Raw genomic sequence first — 25,357 nt, forward strand, 5'->3', positions numbered from 1 at the left:
AGTCCGTTGACACTACCTATAATCACGTGAAATATTAGGATGAGCGCTTTGTTTTATCATCACTTTTATATACCAATAATTACGTGTTAATTATATAAGTTTATGCATATACTGTCACTGAATAAAGCCAATCGTATTCAAAGATATCGACGAAAAATTAATGTTGTGCAAGGGGGGGGGGGGGTATGCTACCAGATTTCTTTTACGCATAAGTGCGGAATATCATTCAATTAAGCACACTGATTGTAGTACGTAGTAACTTCATTTATTGTTTTATATGTACCGTCAGTTAAATAGTTTATTGAATGAAACTTCCGTTACATATATATGTATGTGAATACAATCCATTTACACGCGGTATGCGTACTGAACCAATCAGTGCATGTCCAAAAGCTTTTATTTCACGTCATTAACTCTATCAGCACACATACGAAATAGCCATACACATCCTAGAGGTCATCTTTGTCCTCATCATGACTATGAATATCGTACCTTAATTGTGTTCTTTGTCTAGCCATATTAGGGGTGAGGGCACTGAATGTAGCATACATGTATGGACAAAAAACGGCAAAAGTCGCCACACGATGATACGTCTCTTAAACGTGTCCTAAATATATGAAAAACTTAGAAATATATGGAAAAAAAATTTAACATTTGCAGTGTGAATCAAAATTTATCATTATATACATGTATGCATGAAAGTGTACTAGTTTACGAGTATTGTGAGTTAATCAACGGATAGATCTATTCTACTTAAAAAAGAGACTCATTTTCACTTCATTTTTCCACTCGCATATCGAAAGAAATAGTGGTTTGAAAGATGCATGGGGAGAAAGGGGAGGGGAGGTGTAATGTGTACCCTTGATATTATCAAAAGGCGCTCAAGCATCGTAAACCATTAGATTAAAAAGATAATTTTTTTATTTGGATGAATAATGACATGGGATAAATTTACATATTTAGGCGTTACACTGTGTCCATATTTCCGATGAAGTGAGATATTTGATTTGATGTTTCACTTTCAAATGTTGTTCTGGTTATTTCCAGGGAGGAATGGAAAATTTACGTTTTTGAAACAAACTGATAAGTTATAGTCACTCTCAAGAATGTTACCAAATCAATGCGAGCCACAATAGATATCAATCTCAGAAAATATTCAACGATGTGTCAGCATAACTCTTAATATTTGAATTATGCAGTTGGTTTCAATGAACTACATGTAACATTGATAGTCGTACATGTACATATGTAATGGAATCAAACATATCCCCATACACAAGTAGCTTACGAAGTTCGCTTTCCGTCACTACTCTCTCTCTCTCTCTCTCTCTCTCTCTCTCTCTCTCTCTCTCTCTTTAGTATATTTTCTAAGTAAAATATATTTATTGAAGAGGTGTTACATATGTAGAAAACATGATCATAGAAGTGAAGCTTTAAAACTGCAAAAATCATTATAGTTTATTATTCATATGATGGTATAATACTGATACTGTCCATTTACTTATGTATACACCTCATTAGCAATCCATATATGTATGTACTCGTTTCCCCAACATGCTGCATCTACATGCAGTTTGCAGTCTATGTAACCTGTAGTTAATGTTGTAAACTTTCTTTCTTTTTTGAATTTCCTTCTTTATAAACTGTCTTACTGTTATGCCCTCTGGGCCCAAAATTGGAATAAACTTATTTTATCTTATCTATAGTTACACATATATCTAATGTGCGTTTTTCTCCCAATTTTAGATAATTTATTTAGAAGAAGATCTGCAAAGCAACGGTGGATAAAAATTTAACATGTATAAATAACATTCAGGATATATACCACATTTAAATGGGTTGTATGCAGGGATGGATCCAGGAATTGTGGTTAGGGGGCGCAACTTTATGAGGCAGGGGGTCTGGGGGCTGCCTTGAAGCCCCAGTGGGTCGAAAGCGAAGCCCTGATGGGGACCCAGGGTGGAAGCTCCTGGATTTTACAGATTTTATAGGGCTTGAAATATGTCTCCTATGTAGTCATTTTTGATAAGGTGAAATTAATAGAATTACGCAAATTTTAAGGGTTTTTGGAAAAAATGTAAGTTCTCCCAATAAAATTAATTCAATAAATCAAACGATTTTGTAATTTATTGCTCTGAGAGTGGGAGAAATTAAAAATGGTGGAAATACACAGGTCTACTTAAAAATTCACAGCAAACATTGCTAGGAAGTGAGCATGTGGAAAGAGAATGTCTCCAAAGAGAAGAGAGAGCGTCCGAAGAGCATTATATTACAATTAGAGTTAGCTGAACAGTCAAATCACTTATTTGAAGCGAACAGCAGTGTCACCTAAGTGCACATTAATTGCTAGAACCGGCAGAAACTGAGAGTAAATTTCCAGACATGAATTATGAATAGAAGGACTGCTCCGAGATTCGGTGAAGGCGTCAGTCCAAATATTCAGCCAAGCCGAATCTCAGCCGAAATTAGAATTATGAAGGACTGCTCCGAGATTCGGTGAAGGCGTCAGTCCAAATATTTAGCCAAGCCGAATCTCAGCCGAAATTAGAATTATGAAGGACTGCTCCGAGATTCGGTGAAGGCGTCAGTCCAAATATTCAGCCAAGCCGAATCTCAGCCGAGATTGCCAGGGCCGTAACTGCCGATGAGGCAGACGAGGCAACTGCCTCGTCTGATTTTTTGGCAAAAAAGAAAATAAAATTATATAAATGTTATATTATAGGATATATGTTTAAAATGAAGACAAGCACCTTTGTCTTTGACACCATATTACGATTCTTTACATAGTACAAATGAAACACAAACATGATAAATTGGGATTTAAAAAGTGTCATTTTCAGTCGTAAAGTCAATCGGCGGCCCCCAATCCCCTGCCTCCCCTGATTTAGAACCCTACTTACGGCCCTGATTGCCAAACTTTTCACTGTAAGTGAGACCACTGTAATATATAATGTGTTTTACTGTAAGTGAGACCACTGTAATATATAATGTGTTTTACTGTAACAAATCTTCTATACAATTACACCCTATCCTACTACTCTTTTACATTTTAAATTTACTTCAAGTTTTTCTTTATATCAGCCTGCTGTGGATGATGAAATTGAGCATGTTGAGCAATCCAGCAGTTTAGCTCCTACGAAAGTTATCATTGACAAATGTGTTCTGAAAGGCTATCATGTGTTTAAAATTCGTCCCCCATATACCCCTCCTCCAACCCGTTTACTTTTTGACAGAGAATACTCAAACATAAAAGACAGCAATGCTTGTTTGGTGTGGCTTCCACCTCCAAAATATTCATGACATTACAGATGAAAAACGTCAGCTGGAAGTTAGTGGCATACACTTGTAGCTGGTCTACCTAAAGGACATGTACCAAAATGCCTATGATCTGCACATTTTCGTAACATTTTGGATAATGGCGGTGAAATATTTGCCGAAGTGACAGGACATCCAGTAGCAAGTTTCCTCCATGGCCCGAACCAAATGAGGAAGTGGGCGGTGTTGTGCTTCCCTGCAAATACATACTTGAAAATGTGAATTCTAAAACTTGATTTCACATTTTTTCAATTAAAAGAGGGGAATGCGATGAAATTGTATACTTTATAGATAGTAAATATTCTCTGCACTTGACTTATAGATATGCCCCCCCCCCCTTTTTTTTATCGCAATGGAAATTAGTAAAACGTTATCGCACAAAGTCAACATAAGTGGCGTCCTTTGTCTTTGTGAACCGGGCCCCCAAGTATTGAGTTTTTCATCAGTTCATCAGGCCAACCTATGGTGAATGTTCCCCACTGGTATGACGCTATCGCCGTGGAGATCAGGATACACTGATAGAGGGATGTACAGCGGTACTATTAGACCACGTGATCTTTCGTTAAAACGATATATCGATGTCCTACGGACGTGGATGTGACCCAGACACTAATGAATTTTGTTAAAGCAATACCAGTGAGTACATGTATATAAAAAGGACACTGTGCTTAAAAGCAGTTCATCAGTAAAACGTTTTCCAGTTGAAATATTTTTCTATTCTATCTAGAATAATTTTACAAGAATTTTCTATATGTGACTGACAAATTTCACTACCAATTGACTAGCGCACAGTGCACGTCGCAATATTATTATTAATTTTCTACAATTTACAACTCTCTAAAAAGGCCGATACGAGGTTAGTTAGACGAAACACGTATTTACAAGTATGTACTTCGAGCGAGGGCATTCTTTTTTAAAAATTATGATCAGCAGCAAGTAATACTGCACACCATTATTTCAAAATTTGACAAGAAACATTGATATTTGAACCATCAATTGCTGCCCGGAGAAATTAAAGTGTCAATGTTTTTGTTAATAGGAATGTGCTGGAAGATACATGTATCTTTAAATTTTTGCCATTATAACACAAATGACAATCTTCGTTCAGAAAAAAAACACCTTGGCACTTAGGTCTGTGTCAGGTTACGTAAGAAGGGTACCTGTAAAGTGCGAAACGAAACCTACCGAAATGAAACGAAACCCACGGAAACGAAACGAAACGAAACATATTGTATAACCGAACTCTTTTAATTATAATAATTAAAAATGGTATCTTAGGCCCATGTGAAGTTACTAATTCCGGGAACCACAATTTGCAGAAACTTGACTCTGCACTACATCGGGATGCTTGCATATTCATATAACAAATCATGACCCTGCTGTTCTTGAGAAGAGTTTTCTTTTAGATCCCCATGTAAAACTTTGATCCTGTATTGCTTCATGCCCTACTTTCGAGGACCACGATATGAAGAAACTTGAATCTGCACTACCTGGGGTGCTTGTATATTGATATAACCATTCATGATCCTGTTGTTCTTCAGAAGATTGTTAAAGAATTTTCCTATATATATTGCCATATAAAACTTTCATCCTCTTTTGTAGCCCCACCTACTTTTGGCGACCACAATTTGAAGAAACTTGAATCTAGACTGCCCAAAAATGCTTACATATTGATTTGACCAAAAATGGTCCGCTTCTTCTTAAGAAGATTCTTAAGAATTTTCCTATGTATGAAATGTGAAGATAACGAACAGTGATCAATTTCATAACTCCTATCAGCAATACAAAATAGAGAGTTGGGCAAACACGGACTCCTGGATATAACAGAGGCGGGATCAGATGCCTAGGAGGAGTAAGCATTCCCTGTTGACCGATCACACTCGTCGTGAGCCCTATATCTTGATCAGGTAAAGAGTGTAATCCGTAGTCAAAATCAGTGTGGCAAGAACGGCCTAACAGAGTGAACTACATGATGATGAATAACCTTAATCTGTCAGCATGAACTACACAATGGCGAATAACCTTAATCTGTCAGAGTGAACTACACAATGGCGAATAACCTTAATCTGTCAACGTGAACTACACAATGGCAAATAACCTTAATCTGTCAGCATGAACTACACAATGGCGAATGACCTTAATCTGTCAGCATGAACTACACAATGGCGAATAACCTTAATCTGTCAGAGTGAACTACACAATGAGAGACTGTCTAAAGGGATGAAATAAGCTTCGATATAAAGACGTGAAGGTTTGTAAATGGGTTGCTTTACGTAGTATTTGTTACATTTAATGGAAACTTCTTATGCTTGTAAAATAGTCTCGATGATTATCAAGAAGTTGCGGTCGAATTTGACGCTTGTGTCAATAGCTGTTCTTGTTTTTGTTGGCGATCATAGTTTGCTGTCAAATGCATTGGGAAATTTCTTTTACGTTATGACACCACAGTTTGCTTTCCATGGCTGTTTCGTTAATCTCTACTTACCCAAAGAATTAGGCGGGATATTCAAGATATAAATGAAAAATGCACACATTAGATAAGGTTTCAGAAATGTAAATAGAGGCAATGTATTATTATTTTTTGAAAGATGTAGTGTTCATAATGCGCGTTGCACACACATTTGCAGTTATGAGACTACACCTTTCAAAAATAATAATTCATTACTTAATTGAACACGGCGGGTTTGACCGGTCGACAGGGGATGCTTACTTTTCCGATGTACCTGATCTTACCTCAGGTATATCCAGATGTCTTACTCTCTATTTTGTATTCCTTATAGGCGTTATGAGATTGATCAATGTTTGTTATCGTCACCTTTCATGAAGTACATATCATTTTTAGAAATAGGTGCATCATTCAATTGTGACTTATCATACCCATGATAACTTATCCCGTCAAATTCTCCATCACGATCTCGCAAACTCGTGTGTATATAGAGCAGTTTGGTCCTCCGGGCTGCAATAAATCAAATTTATCAATTGGACACTATTTCTATAGTGCAAAGACGACTGATGTTATATCTAATGAGTTTAAGCTTCATCGATAATGAAAATTGTGCTTTATGAGGATAGTTTGGAGAATTGTTATCTATAGTTTACAAATCCCCCAAACCATATCTTTTTGTAAGACTACAACTTGCATTTGTTCGTACGATAACTATTCGTAGTTTATAACCCTAAATCGTACTTTGGAATAAATGAAGGCAAAATAAATGTCTGCAAGATTGACCCCGATTTTCAGTGAATGTATAACGCCATAATTGGCGCCATATGGCGTATGGTATGATCATGGATAATATTCATTGTTTTACCCTAGGACTTGAATTTCACGAACAATTAAAACCAAATTCCTTTGAATTTCTCATTGATGAAAATGAGAGTAAACAAGCATTCTGAGAGTATTGCATGGCAATACATAGTCCCCTACCGGTTGCAAAAATCACTGTACCACAACAATATTCAAAGTTCATTATGTAGGTTATGGTAAAAGGGAAAATTGGGGAACCAGGATAGGAATGGTTGGAAATCAACTACCATTCGAGTAGAGACTAGATCAAGTAAAAAGACAAATTTATAATTAGGTTTAGGTCTTTAACCAAGCCAATAAACTGTGACATGTAGATGATCATGAATAATTTAGCTATATTGTAGTATTACGATGCTAGAAGTTTTAATGAGTGTAGTATTCTTAATTCTTATCTACAGAGATAAGACACTTGGATGTAAACTAACAATTCATGCTATTTTTCCACGTCCAAGGGCCATAACTGAATGGAAAATCAACGAACCAAGATGAAATTCAAACTTGATCTGTAACTTGTTATGGCAAAGCAATGTACCTAATATCAAATGAATATCTGCAAGCACAACCAAAAAAAGTCCGGAAAACTGATAATTCATGCTATTTTTCTAAGTCCAAGGCCATACGTAAAAAATCAACGGACCGAGACGAAATTCAAACTTGATCTGTAACTTGTTATGACAAAGCAATGTACCAAGTATCAAAATGAATATCTGCAAGCACAACCAAAAAAAGTCTGGAAAACTGATAATTCATGCTATTTTTCTAGGTTCAAGGGCCATAACTAAGTGAAAAATCAGCAGACTGAGACGAAATTCAAACTTGATATGACAAAGCAATGTACCAAATATCAAATGAATATCTGCAAGCACAACCAAAAAAAGTCTGGAAAACTGATAATTCATGCTATTTTTCTAAGTTCAAGGGCCATAACTAAGTGAAAAATCAGCAGACTGAGACGAAATTCAAACTTGATCTGTAACTTGTTATGACAAAGCAATGTACCAAATATCAAATGAATATCTGCAAGCACAACCAAAAAAAGTCTGGAAAACTTATTATTCATGCTATTTTTCTAAGTCCAAGGGCCTAAGTCGAAGTGAAAAATCAACGGACCGAGACGAAGTTCGAACTTGATCTGTAACTTGCTATGGCAAAGCCATATACCAAATATAAAATAAATATCTGCAAGAAGAGAAAAAAAGTGCGGAAAACTGGACTGACGGACAGACGGACGGAACGCAAACCTAAAGTCCCCTCGACTTCGTCGGTAGGGGACTAATAATCATGTGTTGTCGTATCCCACGAAACGAAGTAAAAAAAACATTCAACGAGTGTCAGCAAAGGAAGAAGGATACATAACACACAAACAGTCCCGAGGGGATCCGGGTTAGAATAGGTCCTCAGTAACCAACAAACAAACAGTCCTGAGGGGATCCGGGTTAGAATAGGTCTTCAGTAGCTATGACGCCACAGCCTACTGCACTATGCGGTGAAGTATGAAGCGCGAGCTTCGAGGACTTGGTGTAACATATGAGACCTCGTGTGCTAATTTTCATGTTAAAGTATGTCCATTCTGGATAAGATTTATTATAATTATTGTACTTGATTCTAAATTATTTTATCGAGTTTAAGCAGCATGTATTATGTCTTGTTTTATTTTCAGATTTTGTTCACATAACTTATAGTCATACCGTTCGTGTTTTGACAACATCCCCATTTTGGATCATTTGTGTACAAACTTCATTCTTTAAATTCTTTCGCAAATACAGCAAAATAACGCTTTACCTTGAATTACAACTGTTAATAATTACCAGATATTCTACTTTGTGCAGTCTGGAGTTGTGTCATTACTTATTTCCAAGTGAAATTGATATTTACCGCTCGCGAACTTCTGGTTGTTAAACCATGCGTCCTCTCGTCTGAGCGACCGCTTCACTACTCATCATGTCATCTTGTGATTCTGCCATCTGATTTTTTTTATCATTTAATTATGTTGTATATCAATTTTACCATGAATTAATGTAAAATGATGCTGACCACTATTTTTGTCTATATTTACCTTATGGTGGTGAACTATTATCTTATTTTATCGATCTCATCGACGCACTAAGTTGTGAAGTTACACTTCCGTATTTACATATATCCTTGCGCGCACTACTTTAGAAGGCGCCCAGATTCAAATCTTCATTTTTATAACAAAATAACGTAATCTTAGATATTTTTATTCATTAAACTAATTACATAATTTAGTGTCAATATTATATAGGCAATCCGGACAAGGCCTTATACTGTTCCTTAAATGTTAATAAAGGGTTTTAATTCAGCTTGTCCGGAAATTGGGAACTGTTCGGAATTTCCATAGATCCGTACAGCGTTTGGATTGGGTATAAATTTTCCGGACAAAAAGGACAAACGCTGATTGGTCGTAGAAGGTTATATTAGGAACCCAGCTTCAGCAACTCGTCACTCTTGAATCTTCATCCCTAGGGTTGACACATTCAGAACCAAACCTTCAGAGAAAGTCTAAGGTATTCAAGATGATAAATCTTGTAGTGGATGATGCTAATTTCTATAAGGACTTTGCGTGTCCGGACAGGACAGTTTTCGAGTACAGATATTATTCCAGTCATGTAGTGTAGTAGTTTGTTTATTTATAGTTCGAGTTATTAATTAGGGCTTATGACCGGAACATTTCTAGGAGTTAATCGTTTCCAAGTTCAGAGTTTTATTCGTTAGTTAACGTTTATGTCTTAATAGTTGTCCGGATAATTTGTTCGGATTCCAGAGTAGTTTACAAAGCTAAGTTCACATAGGTTATTCTTGTCCGGAATGAGTTGTCCGGATTTTCGGCGTTATTTGTTCGGATAAGCTTTTAGCTAAAATAAAGTCATTTTAGGAATATACTTGTTAGAAATAATTTAGGCTACTCATAATAATTTGTCTTATAAGTTAGAGGTATCGTAGTAGAATATTAAGGGCATTTAAGAAGTTTAGTGTCAGATATAGTTTATTTACAAGATTTAGATTTCCTTATAGTTAGGACTGTCCGGATTGACGCATGTTAAATTATTTCGGCAAAACCTGAGTAATAAGTTCTTGAAAGTGGCAATAATTTATGATCTTATTTACGCACAGTTGTTTTACTTTGAGTTCGAGAACGATGGTCGCTTGCAGATACTCGTTAAATATATTTACTGTAGAATGATATCCAAGTTCACCCCCCCCCCTTTTTTTTTACTGGGTCACATACTGTCTGAATGGTCAGCATCTCATTCGTTGTTATTGTTTTTGATTGTTGCCATCCTCAATAAAAACTTGTCATGCCTGACAAAGGAGTTTTTATTTTGTGACAAGAGTCCGCTCGACTTGTTACAAACTGGTGTCAGAAGTGGGATTTTACATGTTTGTAATTTCCAGGATACGAACTCTTGTCTGTTGTGTTTTCTGTTTAGGGTAATTTTTTTAGTTTTGCTATGTTCTCTCTTTTAAGTATCTTCTTGTGATTGAGATCTCTGTTTGACGCAAAATGGCATCTCCTGATAATGAAGTCGTACTAAATATGCCACAAGACCAACAAAATGAGGTCGACCAGACATCTGAGCATGAAGACGAATTTGATCTCGACCTAGTTAGGCGAGGTGCAGGTGACTGGCAACCTAGATCAGGCGCAAGAGGTTTAAATCTAAAACCGGAACCATACAATGGCAGTGATGATTGGCAAGAATATATTTCACACTTTGAAGTCTGCGCTGAATTGGGAAGATGGGGTGACCATGACAAGGTATTAGCGCTAGCTGCATGTCTTCGGGGCCCTGCACGCACGTTCTACATAAGTCTACCTGTTGAATCTAGGCAACCCTATCCTGTCCTTGTTGATAAACTTGAGCACAGATTTGGAAGTTCCCGACAACAAAATCGCTGGCTCTCCAGATTTGAATCAAGGAGACGCACGCCGAACGAATCCATAGCAGCTCTGGCCGATGATTTAAGGCAGATGTCACAGAAAGCTTATCCTAATCTGGATGCCCTGGCACAGGAGGCATTGTCCATAAATCAGCTCTATAAAAGCATATCACTAGAAATGAAGTGCCGTTGCATAGATAAAGACTGTCAAACGATTGCAGATGCCGTAGAAGTCATTGAGCGATATGAAGCTGTCCTAGGCGATAGTGAGAAACGGAAACAACCTGTCAGAGTCGTTGGGGAAGAGAAGGACATCAAGAAGAGTCAGAATGGTGCCAATGCAATCCAGATGGAAGTGACAGATACTTTAAAGCAGATCCTTGCCAGGCTTGAAAAGCTAGAATCCGGACGGACGGGGAAGTTTGGTGGAAGACAGAATTTTAGCAATAGAGAGTGTTATATCTGTCACGCCCCTGACCACTTCATGAGAGATTGCCCTATGAACAAACAAAATTCTGACATGAGAAACAGATCGTACAATCCTAGCGGCAAACAGCAAAGAGCAAACAGTCAGGGAAACTTCAAACCGTCGGCTTACTAGGTCGAAGCTTGGCGGAAGATACTCATGAAAGGCCTACAGAAAATTTAGAATGGGATGAATATATTAGATTAGGATGCATTGGAAAAACTGAAAAGAAATGGGATGATGGCCTTTATGTATCAGGGTTGGTGGGTGGTTTTCGAACGAATTTTTTAATTGACACAGGTTCAACAGCAACAATCATTTCCAAGTATGTGTTTGACAGCATAGACCCTCATGTCAAGCCACAGCTAAGGAAGGAAGAAAGGATACTGGTTGATGTTAACAACAGAGAAATTACAGTCTATGGTCATGCAGAAATTTCAGCAGTATTTGGTCCATTGGAATGTACCCTTCCGGTGGTTGTATGTGATGTGCTGAGTGAAGGTATCCTTGGTCAAGATTTCCTGATGAAGAATATACAGAAATTGGATCTAAGGAAGATGGTTCTATGTACCCATGAAGGTGACATCAGGTGCTGGCTTGGAGGTGAAGCAAGCATGGTTTGTACGGTTGCAGTCAAGGAGACAAAGATCATTCCACCTGAGACAAGATTAATCATCCCAGTTTCAATACCTCAAGCAGAACATTTAGCGGAGTTCGGCTTAATAGAAACACCAGTAGCAATTTTCCAACACAAAAACATCTCCCTTGTCCCGGGAATTATAGACACCCGTTCAACTACCCCATTGGCAGTAATTCAAAATCTTAGCAGCGACCCAGTTACCCTATATCCAAATATGAAACTTGGTGCTTGTGAGTCCTTCTACGAAGTGCTGGCTTCCACAGACCAGTTTTGTTGCAAGATCTCAGAATCTACAAATCCTGATGATAACAACCCCAAACTACCAGAATACCTCCTTGACCTTTTGCATCGTAGTTCCCAGCACCTGCAGAATGAAGAAATTGTAAAGTTACAGAACCTGCTTGTTAAGTACCAGGATGTCTTTTCACGATCGTCAGATGACCTTGGGAGAACAGATTTGGTACAGCACAGAATCAACACGGGTCCAGCAAATCCAATTAGACAGCCTCCAAGGAGATTACCATTTGGCAAACGTGAGGTAGAGAAACAAGAACTAGAAAAAATGCTGAAAAGAAATGTCATTGAACCATCAAATAGCGCGTGGTCATCTCCTATTGTCCTAGTCACCAAAAAAGATGGTTCTACCAGATTTTGTGTAGATTATCGCAAGCTAAATGACGTAACAGTCAAAGATGCCTACCCCTTACCACGCATAGATGAATGCCTCGATTCTTTGTCAGAGTCAAAATGGTTTAGCTGTATGGACCTAAACTCCGGATTTTGGCAGATTGGGATGGATCCATCTGATAAACATAAAACAGCATTTTCTACCAGTCAAGGTCTCTACCAATTCACTGTGATGCCATTTGGCCTTGCTAACTCGCCCTCTACTTTTGAACGCTTAATGGAAGATGTATTCCGAGGTCTCCAATGGCGGGAATGCTTGATTTATATTGACGATATTATCGTACCTGGAAAAACAGTTGAAGATACTCTGAATAGATTAGAACATGTTTTCATGAGACTACAGGCTGCCAATCTCAAGCTCAAACCTTCCAAATGCTCTCTGTTCCAAAAAGAAATTAAAGTATTAGGGCATGTAGTGTCAGAAAAAGGCATCCATACAGATCCAGACAAAACAAAAGCTGTTCAAGATTGGCCGATACCTTCCAGTGTCAAAGAAGTGAGAAGCTTTCTGGGGTTATGTTCTTACTATAGGAGATTTGTACAGGGTTTTGCAGCAATTGCCAGGCCTCTCCATTCCGCATGTCAAAAAGATAAGAAATTCTGGTGGAATGAAGAATGTTCTAAGGCTTTCCAAAAACTCAAAGAAGTACTTGTTTCTCCCCCTATCTTGATTTATCCAATACCTGGCCAGAGTTTTATACTCGATACGGATGCAAGTAACATGGCAGTTGGAGCAGTGCTGTCTCAAATTGAAAATGACCAGGAAAAAGTAGTTTCATATTACAGTAAGGCACTGAATAAACATGAACAGTCTTACTGTACTACTCGCAAAGAGCTGTTAGCAGTTGTGAGTGCCCTAAAGCATTTTCACCCATACCTATATGGACAACCAGTTCTCCTAAGAACAGACAATGCAGCAGTCAACTGGATGAGGAACTTGAAAAATCCTACCGGGCAGGTTGCCAGATGGCTACAAGAGTTGGGAACCTATAACCTTACAGTTATCCATCGCCCGGGAGTCAAACATAACAATGCTGACGCCTTGTCCAGGAAACCCTGTAAAGCCTGTAAACATCAGCGAGACAATGATGCCGGGAATAACTCAGGAAATGAATCCAGCAAAGAAACTGACCAAAATGATACTGATCTTGGCCATGTTTGCGTTGTTACCAGAGGGCAGCATAAAACTTCAGAACCCCCTCAATTTCTAAATACAGCTGTATTGCAAGGTTGGGAGCCTGACCAAGTCCGTTTACTCCAGCTGCAAGACCAGTACATTTTCCCCATCATGATGCTCATAGAGGATGCCGCCAATAAACCTGTCTGGAATGATATTTCACACCTCTCAAGTTCTGCAAAAATACTATGGAGACAATGGGATAGATTACAAATACATGGTGGCACTTTATATAGAACCTGGAAAGCTGATGACAAGGAAACCAGAATTCAGTTAGTTGTACCATTAACAAAGCAGTCTGAAGTTATTAAATACTACCACGACATCCCGTCTGCTGGTCATCTTGGCATTGAGAAAACCCTGGAAAGAATCAAAAATAAATTTTATTGGCCCAACCTTAAAGAATCTGTAGAAAAATACATAAGAACCTGCTCTAGATGTTCTGCCAGAAAGAACCCTGTTGACAAAAGAGTTGCACCTCTTCGACAGTATTTAGTTGGCGAGCCGATGGAAAGGATTGAAATTGACATCATGGGTCCACTTCCTCTATCCCTCAAAGGCAACAAGTATGTACTAGTTGTCTGCGACTGTTTCACCAAGTGGACAGAGGCCTATGCAATACCAAACCAGGAGGCAGAGACAGTTGTTAAATTCTTAGTCAATGAATTCCTTTGTCGCTTTGGCACTCCCCTCCAGATTCATTCTGACCAAGGGCGCAACTTTGAATCTCGGCTTTTCCAGCAAATGTGTCAACTTTTTCACATAGACAAAACCAGAACCACAAGTATGAGACCCCAGAGTAATGGAAATATTGAACGTTTTAACCGTACCTTAGCAACAATGCTCACCATGTATTGTGAAAAAGAACAAAACAAATGGGACGAGTATCTACCCCAAGTAATGATGGCGTACCGTTCCTCAGTTCACAGTAGTACACACTTCACACCAAATATGATGGTATTCGGTAGGAATATCACCATGCCTCTCGAAGCTGTAACATGTCGCCCAACCAAAGAAACGGAGTCCGACACCCATGATTACATATCTGATCTTCAAGCAAAACTTCACTCTGTCCATGAACTTGCAAGACAGAACCTGAAAACAAGTGCAGAACATCAGAAACGTTATTATGACATCAAAGCAAGTAAAAAGTCCCTTGACATTGGTCAGTTGGTGTGGTTATATGAACCTTTACGGAAAAAGGGAGTGTGCAAGAAGTTGTCTTGTCCCTGGAGCGGTCCCTGCATTGTCCTTGAGAAAATTGATGATACGACGTATCGAGTCAAAAAAAGCCCTAGAAAAGAAGCAAAATTATATCATATAGATCGCTTATCAGTATATAGGGGGAGGGATGTGCCAGCATGGATAAGGAGGTTGAAGAGAGAAACTGAGATCTCTTCTATGCAGTAATAGCGTAATGTTTCTGGAAGGAATGTTTAGTATCCATTGTACCTGTGGGAGAAATTGTGTTTCTCCGCTACCGGGGCTTTATGTAATTTCTGTTGAGTCATTACGGGGTAGATTTGGGAGCAGATCTTTTCTCCAAGTTGTGTTTTTATTACCATGAGGTGAGGAGGATGCTTGTGTCTATGGTGACACTGTGCGAAGGGTCGCGCCCTTGTTGTTGTTGTTGTTGTGGTGGTGGTGGTGGTGCGAGGATGCATAACTGGCCTGATCACCCAGGGTGTGCTCCTGTGGTTTTTGTTAGTGACCATGTAGGATCCTTGAAGAGGATGTTGTGTCTGTATTTTGTTTTCTTTTTCTACTTAGTGATATGTGATCTACGGGGATCATATGGTGTTGCATCTCCTCTGTAGTGGTGTCTGCTATCTGCTGTAGGTCTGTTGTTGTAAAATTGATTTTTTCTTTTCCTTGTCCTGCTGGCCATCCCAAAAAATTTTTTTTGTGATAGCTGGGAAGGGGGTTGGATTTTAGAATAAATTTTTATCTCAGAACAAATGAATATGTATCTGCAGACGACGTTCTCGGCTCATAAAATAATACTGAGCCTGACAGATTTTTTTTTTTTTTACCCGTTTTCAGCATGTCCTCTGCAGTGTATGCCTGTTGGCTTTGCCCAGAAAAATTCAAAACCAACCGTGACAGGAAAAACCATTTGATTTCCAGGCCACATGAGCGGATGAGGGTTATATGTCCTTTCTGCCCCGTTCGTGATGGTAAGAGAGAGAAGTCCCTGAGGAGGATGACCGACCTGAAAGTTCACGTTTTAGAAGCCCACAAAGAGGAACGTAGAGTTAAGGGGGTGCCGTCTGATTTCTTCTCTGAGGCCAACGGCTTTTGGATGTCCCTCCATCCAGTGGACTATAGAAAGCTAATAAACCCAAATCCCTGGAGGAGTGAAGCTGCCACTAGGGCAAGGATGGAAATGGTGACATGGACAAGGAACAACAGTTTGAGCCGTCGAAGACTGCAGGAGCTGGAACAAGGGTGGGAGGTTGCCAGGAGTTCTTCCCTCACACCTGAAGAACTGTTTAGGCCGGATTATTCTGAGGAGATGGAAGAGGATCCCTGCCCAGTGACCAAAAAACCTAGAGGGTATTCTCCATCCAAGCCCGAACTGGACGAGAAGTTCACCATCAAAGCCATCAACATTGAAGGGGGATTACTCAGAGTTCACGTGTTATCGGAGGAAGACGAAGTTTTCAATGTGGTGATGACAACGGAGGCTAGCAGAAATCCCCAGATTCTGTCTTCAGTCATGAGGAAGTCACAGACCATCCGGAGGGACCCGTTCTTTCAACTCCCATCACTGTTCACTCCTGTTAAGTCGCCTACTCTTTTGAAGGAGATGTCCAAGATGCTTGGGGTCGATGAAAGATTGGTGGAATCTATCAGGAAGGGTACTTCCCCACCAGTCTATGTGCCATCTAGTTCTTCACCTGCTGGCTCCCAGGAATCAGGAATCTTGATACAAGCTGCTGAATCCCGAACTACGTTGGATCCCTCCTCTGAAAAAGCTGAACCTCTTCTGGCAATTCCAGTGGCAACTGTGACAGACATTTCTCCATCTGGTGATGCCTGCCCGGATCCAGTCCAGCCAGCTGAAGCAGAGATACCTACTCCTCCTGTCGTCTCCCAGTCTTCTGTCTCCTTGTCTAATTCACAAGCTTTAACTTCTGGAGAGTCTGTTCTTTCAGCAGAGGTGTTCCCTGTTCCAGAGCTGTCAGATGCTGTTCTTCCTGACTTTGAGCAATCTATTTTGTACCAGCTAGCTGACCCTGCAGCACTGAGCAAAGGCGTTCTTTCCACTACGGAAGCCGCAACCACCCATTCAGAACTTACATCTAGTCGGCCCAATGAATCCAGCGATCCCCCTTTGTCCCTTTCACCACCATCTGTGACATTATCTCTCTTGCCTCCATCTATTTCGTCATCAGAAGAGTCTGACGTTTCCATAGTGGGCAACCTTGCAACCTTGGAGAGGGCACGCAACTTACTTGAATTTGGAGTCATGCCACTTTTACCACCAGCACGAAGAAATTGGCAGGGAATAGGTGCCTTCGAGATCTCCATGAATAGTGCAGTCATAAGTTGGCCACCAGCTGGCTGGGAGGCGTTCACCCCAGATCAAAAATTGCAGGCCTGGGAATTTGCAGCACTTCAACTTGAGACCAGGGGCATCCTCTCAGCTGAAAGTTTCTCTTTTTCCAGATCGCAGCTCCTCTCTCGTTACAACATGTTATGCTTGCCTGGATCTGCGAAACCCTCTATGTGCTCTGGTGATGAAGTTGACCGGAAGTTGAGGTTTTACAATTACAAGAAGCTTAGTGTTATTGCTATAAAGGGCGTAAGGAGTGCAGATGATGAGGATTTTCTGTGTTTGGTGGAGGCTGCATCATTGAAGAGGACAAAGAGACTCGACAAAGTGATAAATCAAATAAGATCTAAAAATGTTCCTGTCAGACTTGCTTAATGTGAAATCTTACTCTAAAATTCAGGAGAATTTTGTATTTTTAAGTGGGGGGTGGTGTAACATATGAGACCTCGTGTGCTAATTTTCATGTTAAAGTATGTCCATTCTGGATAAGATTTATTATAATTATTGTACTTGATTCTAAATTATTTTATCGAGTTTAAGCAGCATGTATTATGTCTTGTTTTATTTTCAGATTTTGTTCACATAACTTATAGTCATACCGTTCGTGTTTTGACAACATCCCCATTTTGGATCATTTGTGTACAAACTTCATTCTTTAAATTCTTTCGCAAATACAGCAAAATAACGCTTTACCTTGAATTACAACTGTTAATAATTACCAGATATTCTACTTTGTGCAGTCTGGAGTTGTGTCATTACTTATTTCCAAGTGAAATTGATATTTACCGCTCGCGAACTTCTGGTTGTTAAACCATGCGTCCTCTCGTCTGAGCGACCGCTTCACTACTCATCATGTCATCTTGTGATTCTGCCATCTGATTTTTTTTATCATTTAATTATGTTGTATATCAATTTTACCATGAATTAATGTAAAATGATGCTGACCACTATTTTTGTCTATATTTACCTTATGGTGGTGAACTATTATCTTATTTTATCGATCTCATCGACGCACTAAGTTGTGAAGTTACACTTCCGTATTTACATATATCCTTGCGCGCACTACTTTAGAAGGCGCCCAGATTCAAATCTTCATTTTTATAACAAAATAACGTAATCTTAGATATTTTTATTCATTAAACTAATTACATAATTTAGTGTCAATATTATATAGGCAATCCGGACAAGGCCTTATACTGTTCCTTAAATGTTAATAAAGGGTTTTAATTCAGCTTGTCCGGAAATTGGGAACTGTTCGGAATTTCCATAGATCCGTACAGCGTTTGGATTGGGTATAAATTTTCCGGACAAAAAGGACAAACGCTGATTGGTCGTAGAAGGTTATATTAGGAACCCAGCTTCAGCAACTCGTCACTCTTGAATCTTCATCCCTAGGGTTGACACATTCAGAACCAAACCTTCAGAGAAAGTCTAAGGTATTCAAGATGATAAATCTTGTAGTGGATGATGCTAATTTCTATAAGGACTTTGCGTGTCCGGACAGGACAGTTTTCGAGTACAGATATTATTCCAGTCATGTAGTGTAGTAGTTTGTTTATTTATAGTTCGAGTTATTAATTAGGGCTTATGACCGGAACATTTCTAGGAGTTAATCGTTTCCAAGTTCAGAGTTTTATTCGTTAGTTAACGTTTATGTCTTAATAGTTGTCCGGATAATTTGTTCGGATTCCAGAGTAGTTTACAAAGCTAAGTTCACATAGGTTATTCTTGTCCGGAATGAGTTGTCCGGATTTTCGGCGTTATTTGTTCGGATAAGCTTTTAGCTAAAATAAAGTCATTTTAGGAATATACTTGTTAGAAATAATTTAGGCTACTCATAATAATTTGTCTTATAAGTTAGAGGTATCGTAGTAGAATATTAAGGGCATTTAAGAAGTTTAGTGTCAGATATAGTTTATTTACAAGATTTAGATTTCCTTATAGTTAGGACTGTCCGGATTGACGCATGTTAAATTATTTCGGCAAAACCTGAGTAATAAGTTCTTGAAAGTGGCAATAATTTATGATCTTATTTACGCACAGTTGTTTTACTTTGAGTTCGAGAACGATGGTCGCTTGCAGATACTCGTTAAATATATTTACTGTAGAATGATATCCAAGTTCACCCCCCCCCCTTTTTTTTACTGGGTCACATACTGTCTGAATGGTCAGCATCTCATTCGTTGTTATTGTTTTTGATTGTTGCCATCCTCAATAAAAACTTGTCATGCCTGACAAAGGAGTTTTTATTTTGTGACAAGAGTCCGCTCGACTTGTTACATTACGTACTAAGGCTAAGGTTCTTAGAAACCAACACACAAATAGTCCCAAGGGGATCCGGGTTAGAACAGGTCCTCAGTGACCCTTGCTTCTCGTAAGGGGCGATTAAATGAGGCGGTCCTTTGGATGAGACTGCAAAAACCGAGGCCCCGTGTCACAGCAGGTGTGACACGATAAAGATCCCTCCCGTAAGCGCCGAGCATAGTCCTAATTTTGCAACCTGCAATGGTGACGTCTCCATATGAATGACAAATTCTCAAGTGGGACGTTAAGCAGTATAAAACCAAAGCAACAACACACACAACTGTCCCGCAGCTTCATTGAACTCTAAACAAAACAAACCCAAATTCAAAATCATTGTTTAATCTATATCATTGCACAAAAGAAGCAATTCACAATCTAAATGAAAGAATCTTGTTTTAAGAAAAACCAGTAAAAATATCACTTCACCAGATTCATATGCGACATCTCAAGGATTGCAAAACGTGAACAGAGGTACACGGTGCATTGTCCGAGAGCGACAAGCCTTCAAGCGTTTAGTGACCTAGGGGAAGAGCTGTGTCATATAATGTTCATGATTGGACATCAGAACGAAGGATACATAAGAATTACTCACCTAGCCAAAAACATGTCCTCGGTAAAATGTTGTCGAGTCAGCTAGTGGTGGCAATGCACACCTGCATCAAGAGGCAACGATTTCACAGGACATATGGGTTTAATTGTGAATTCTGTTTTTCAAACTTGTGCATTCAATTTCATGTTCTGTCGAAGTCATATACTGTGGAATCTTAATAATTTATAATAAATTCGCAACCATCACGTAATCATCGTCCCGCATATCCTTAATAGAAGTATTGACTCTGATTAGCACAGTTACGTCCCTTTTCCTACAAAAATTCCCATAGAAATTAAAGTTCATATTTCATTGACTAAAATTTTGCAGAAATGAGACACAATGGATTAAAAACATGGATATGTCAACAGCAACGGCATTTCTTTTGTAATTAGTTTTGGGTCTGACCCAGTTTTTCAAAATTAAATTGCCTGAACTATATATGATAATTATCTGTAATCAGTTTACAATTATCGTACTTCGTTAATTTAGAATAAAAGTGAAGTACACACGTATCTGTGTAGTGGTACAGATATCATGACGGGAATGAATTTAGCAATTATCCATCTTCACAGTACTCCAGAGTCCAACCAAAGGGTGGTGAAATCTGTGAAGCATTGATTTACTACAAAATGTAGAGGAACGAAAAATTTATTGCGGAAATCTTTCTTAGCTTGGAGGCTTGGCGGAGTACGAGATCTTATATAGTTTCAAAGATGACAGTGCCCAGATAGGATGACTAGAAACGAACATTAAGTAACAAAGAGGGAAGCTGAGAGGACACAAGAAATCAGCTATCAATCTTCATTCAATCGTTAAGCCCCCTCATGGAAATTGGAGATATAGGTACAAGATTGAATCTAATTAAGATGAAAAAAAACGGCTAGAACAAAATCGGGTGTAATTTGGCTAACAAATATTCCTTAAACCATATTGGATGTAATTGAAATCTAAAGAAATAAAGGCGAAACAATACTCGCGGTGTGTATATATATATATATATATATATATATATATATATATATATATATATATAAACTGAATAGCAGAGAAACTCTAACATATTTCAATTCAGTTTATTTCACCCAAACCATGGAATGGTACATGAGATATATAAAACATACTTACATATATACAATAGCAGGGGTCATCCACTGTGTAATTACAAGCTAGCAATTTCACGATTTAATAAAAGATAAAAGTCTACATCCGATTATTATTATTGAAAACGGGCCTTATTTTAAAATGTGCTATCACGAGAGAATGATTTCTTTGATAATTACTGTCAAAAGTTCCGAAAATACTTCAACAATTAAGTACGAGAAATTATCACCATTGCTTCAATATGAATAATTGCTCATTAAGACGAGTTAAAGTATATATAAAAAACACGATAATATGTAACGAACATATTCTACGAGATAATGACCTATAGTTATAAAATCATGTATAATTTCAGGCATATGTGTGTGTGTGTGTGTGTGTGTGTGTGTGTGTGTGTGTGTGTGTGTAATAGTTTGTTCTGCACAACACAGACTTCTTTAACGTCCACTGAATATATTTTGATTTATACTAAAATTTTTAAAAGTAGAGATATAGCCATACTATTGACAGGTTCACGTGGAGATGGGATGAATACTAATGACAGGTACACGTGGAGATGTGATGTGATGAATATTAATGACAGGTACACGTGGAGATGTGATGTGATGAATACTAATGACAGGTACACGTGGAGATGTGATGTGATGAATATTAATGACAGGTACACGTGGAGATGTGATGTGATGAATACTAATGACAGGTACACGTGGAGATGTGATGAATACTAATGACAGGTACACGTGGAGATGTGATGACTAATGACAGGTACACGTGGAGATGTGATGATTACTAATGATAGGTACACGTGGAGATGTGATGAATACTAATGACAGGTACACGTGGAGATGTGATGTGATGAATACCAATGACAGGTACACGTGGAGATGTGATGTGATGATTACTAATGACAGGTACATGTGGAGATGTGATGTGATGAATACCAATGACAGGTACACGTGGAGATGTGATGTGATGATTACTAATGACAGGTACACGTGGAGATGTGATGTGATGAATACCAATGACAGGTACACGTGGAGATGTGATGTGATGATTACTAATGACAGGTACACGTGGAGATGTGATGAATACTAATGACAGGTACACGTGGAGATGTGATGTGATGAATACTAATGACAGGTACACGTGGAGATGTGATGAGATGAATACTAATGACAGGTACACGTGGAGATGTGATGAATACTAATGACAGGTACACGTGGAGATGAGATGAATACTAATGACAGGTACACGTGGAGATGTGATGTGATGAATACTAATGACAGGTACACGTGGAGATGTGATGTGATGAATACTAATGACAGGTACACGTGGAGATGTGATGTGATGAATACCAATGACAGGTACACGTGGAGATGTGATGTGATGATTACCAATGACAGGTACACGTGGAGATGTGATGAATACTAATGACAGGTACACGTGGAGATGAGATGAATACTAATGACAGGTACACGTGGAGATGTGATGTGATGAATACTAATGACAGGTACACGTGGAGATGTGATGAATACTAATGACAGGTACACGTGGAGATGAGATGAATACTAATGACAGGTACACGTGGAGATGTGATGTGATGAATACTAATGACAGGTACACGTGGAAATGTGATGTGATGAATACTAATGACAGGTACACGTGGAGATGAGATGAATACTAATGACAGGTACACGTGGAGATGAGATGAATACTAATGACAGGTACACGTGGAGATGTGATGTGATGAATACTAATGACAGGTACACGTGGAGATGTGATGTGATGAATACTAATGACAGGTACACATGGAGATGTGATGTGATGAATACTAATGACAGGTACACGTGGAGATGTGATGTGATGAATACTAATGACAGGTGCACGTGGAGATGTGATGTGATGAATACTAATGACAGGTACACGTGGAGATGAGATGAATACTAATGACAGGTACACGTGGAGATGTGATGTGATGAATACTAATGACAGGTACACGTGGAGATGTGATGTGATGAATACTAATGACAGGTACACATGGAGATGTGATGTGATGAATACTAATGACAGGTACACGTGGAGATGTGATGTGATGAATACTAATGACAGGTGCACGTGGAGATGTGATGTGATGAATACTAATGACAGGTACACGTGGAGATGTGATGAATACTAATGACAGGTGCACGTGGAGATGTGATGAATACTAATGACAGGTACACGTGGAGATGTGATGAATACTAATGACAGGTACACGTGGAGATGTGATGTGATGAATATTAATGACAGGTACACGTGGAGATGTGATGTGATGAATACTAATGACAGGTACACGTGGATATGTGATGAATACTAATGACAGGTACACGTGGAGATGTGATGTGATGAATATTAATGACAGGTACACGTGGAGATGTGATGTGATGAATATTAATGACAGGTACACGTGGAGATGTGATGTGATGAATACCAATGACAGGTACACGTGGAGATGTGATGTGAGATTACTTTTACAATATTGGCCAAATAGACATCGATCACCTTATTACTACATCGTTGTTAATAGTATTATATCCTCATATGATTTTACAGTTTGGAGGCAGTGAATGAAGAAGAAAGAAATATTTATAACAAAAGGATTCAACATCCGTTAACCAGAATTGTATAATATAATCGATAGATGGACAAGGAATCGTTGAGCTATCACACTTTCCATACACTCAGTGGTTTTTCATGCATTATGTCTGTTACCATGGTAAATACTAGCATATCTAAACCAATACTATATCTAGTACCCTTCATCAAAAAACTCAACCCAACTCCAGATTCTACCTACAAACAATTTCCTATAAATAATATTTTTTCTCCAAATACATGCATTACAATTTATTGATGAATATCCATTTCCCCGTAAGTAACAACTTTTCTCCCAAGGTTATATATATCCATAATAATGTATGCGTTTTAAAATACCTTTTTATCACTCCATGTTAAACTGTCCAAATGACCTAAACGATGAAGTTTGACCATCACTACCCAAGGGGGGTGCATTAAATAGGGTATGAACTGATATGGTCATTGGTGAAAACCCATATTGTGAAACCGTGCGAAATATGAAGAGATTGGTCAGATAAATCTATTGGAGTGTACGGGTTTAATAAAATGACAATCTGGGTGTCATTTAGTTAATTCATGTGAACAAAAACTGTATTGATCATTAGCAGCCTGGTAAATAGACAGTCGGTAATGGGCTATGACACTTAATATTCCCTTAATTATTCATGAATGAGTATTTCACTCTTAATAACAAACTGTGAGGAATTGACTCCAGAGGAAGAATTATAACTGGATTATATAGTAAAGCATTTGGTTACAGACTTATTTTTTGTTTTAGATTTCTCTTTAAAGGTTTTTACAGGACTAGTGCTTTGTGGGGAATGAAGCAGTTGAACTGAATGTATCACACAGTGAATAAAATATGGAGACGATTGAAATAAAGAAACTTTCTCCCAGTTGGTAAGTAAATGCTAAAATTTTATGTACAAGCAGAAACGAAGCGTGCATCCTAAACACGGCGATACAATAAATACGTTGAGATTTATGAGGCATATCAATTTCAACATTCACTCTTAGTGATTAGAATTTATACCTTGTTTTTTTATGATATGAATATCAGTTTTGCAATTTCTGGGAAAACTGATCTAGTTTGAATTGGATGATGAAAAAACCCCTCCAAGGTATTCCAGACCGTTTAGAAAATTGACGGAGTTTACCGTTACTCTTCCTTTGCAAATCAATCAAACAAAATACCCCACTAATGGGAGAAGGAATTGTTTTAATGTTCCTGTGCAACGATGGGAAAACAAGGGGAAAATGCAATGCATAAAATTTTCTTTAATTCTTATAACAATTTAAACAATTCTTTATTTCAAAAGTCAAAAATAAATACGAATACCTTCAACTTTAGGTACAATATACCAAAACGTAAATTCTTACATTGATGTATGTAGACATGCATATACATACAATGTATTAAAGAAAACTGCAATGATTTTACATATCAAAAATATGTATATGGATAATCCGATCCCATGATTCCTTAAGTTTAGTACATGTATATACTGATGAACTGTAGAGGTTAGTACATTTATATACTGATGAACTGTAGAGGTTAGTACATATATACTGATGAACTGTAGAGGTTAGTACATGTATATACTGAGGAACTGTAGAGGTTAGTACATGTATATACTGATGAACTGTAGAGGTTAGTACATGTATATACTGATGAACTGTGGTCTGCTTAAGG

The 25,357-nt window shown here is 38.3% G+C and overlaps 1 protein-coding gene across 1 annotated transcript; it reads left to right on the forward strand.

Annotated features, from left to right (window-relative positions):
- The first annotated feature begins 14,841 nt into the window (after positions 1-14,841).
- On the forward strand, positions 14,842-17,540 carry LOC130051967 (uncharacterized). Its single transcript, XM_056155399.1, has one exon. It carries the CDS (start codon positions 15,537-15,539, stop codon positions 17,424-17,426), a length of 1,890 nt encoding a protein of 629 aa, XP_056011374.1. The 5' UTR covers positions 14,842-15,536; the 3' UTR covers positions 17,427-17,540.
- The last annotated feature ends 7,817 nt before the right edge of the window (positions 17,541-25,357 follow it).

Source organism: Ostrea edulis, chromosome 2 (assembly GCF_947568905.1).
Source record: "Ostrea edulis chromosome 2, xbOstEdul1.1, whole genome shotgun sequence".
Classification (NCBI taxonomy): domain Eukaryota; kingdom Metazoa; phylum Mollusca; class Bivalvia; order Ostreida; family Ostreidae; genus Ostrea; species Ostrea edulis.

Coding starts and splice junctions, on each gene's coding strand:
- LOC130051967 (XM_056155399.1), top strand. CDS start 15,537: ATGTCCTCTGCAGTGTATGCCTGTTGGCTTTGCCCAGAAAAATTCAAA.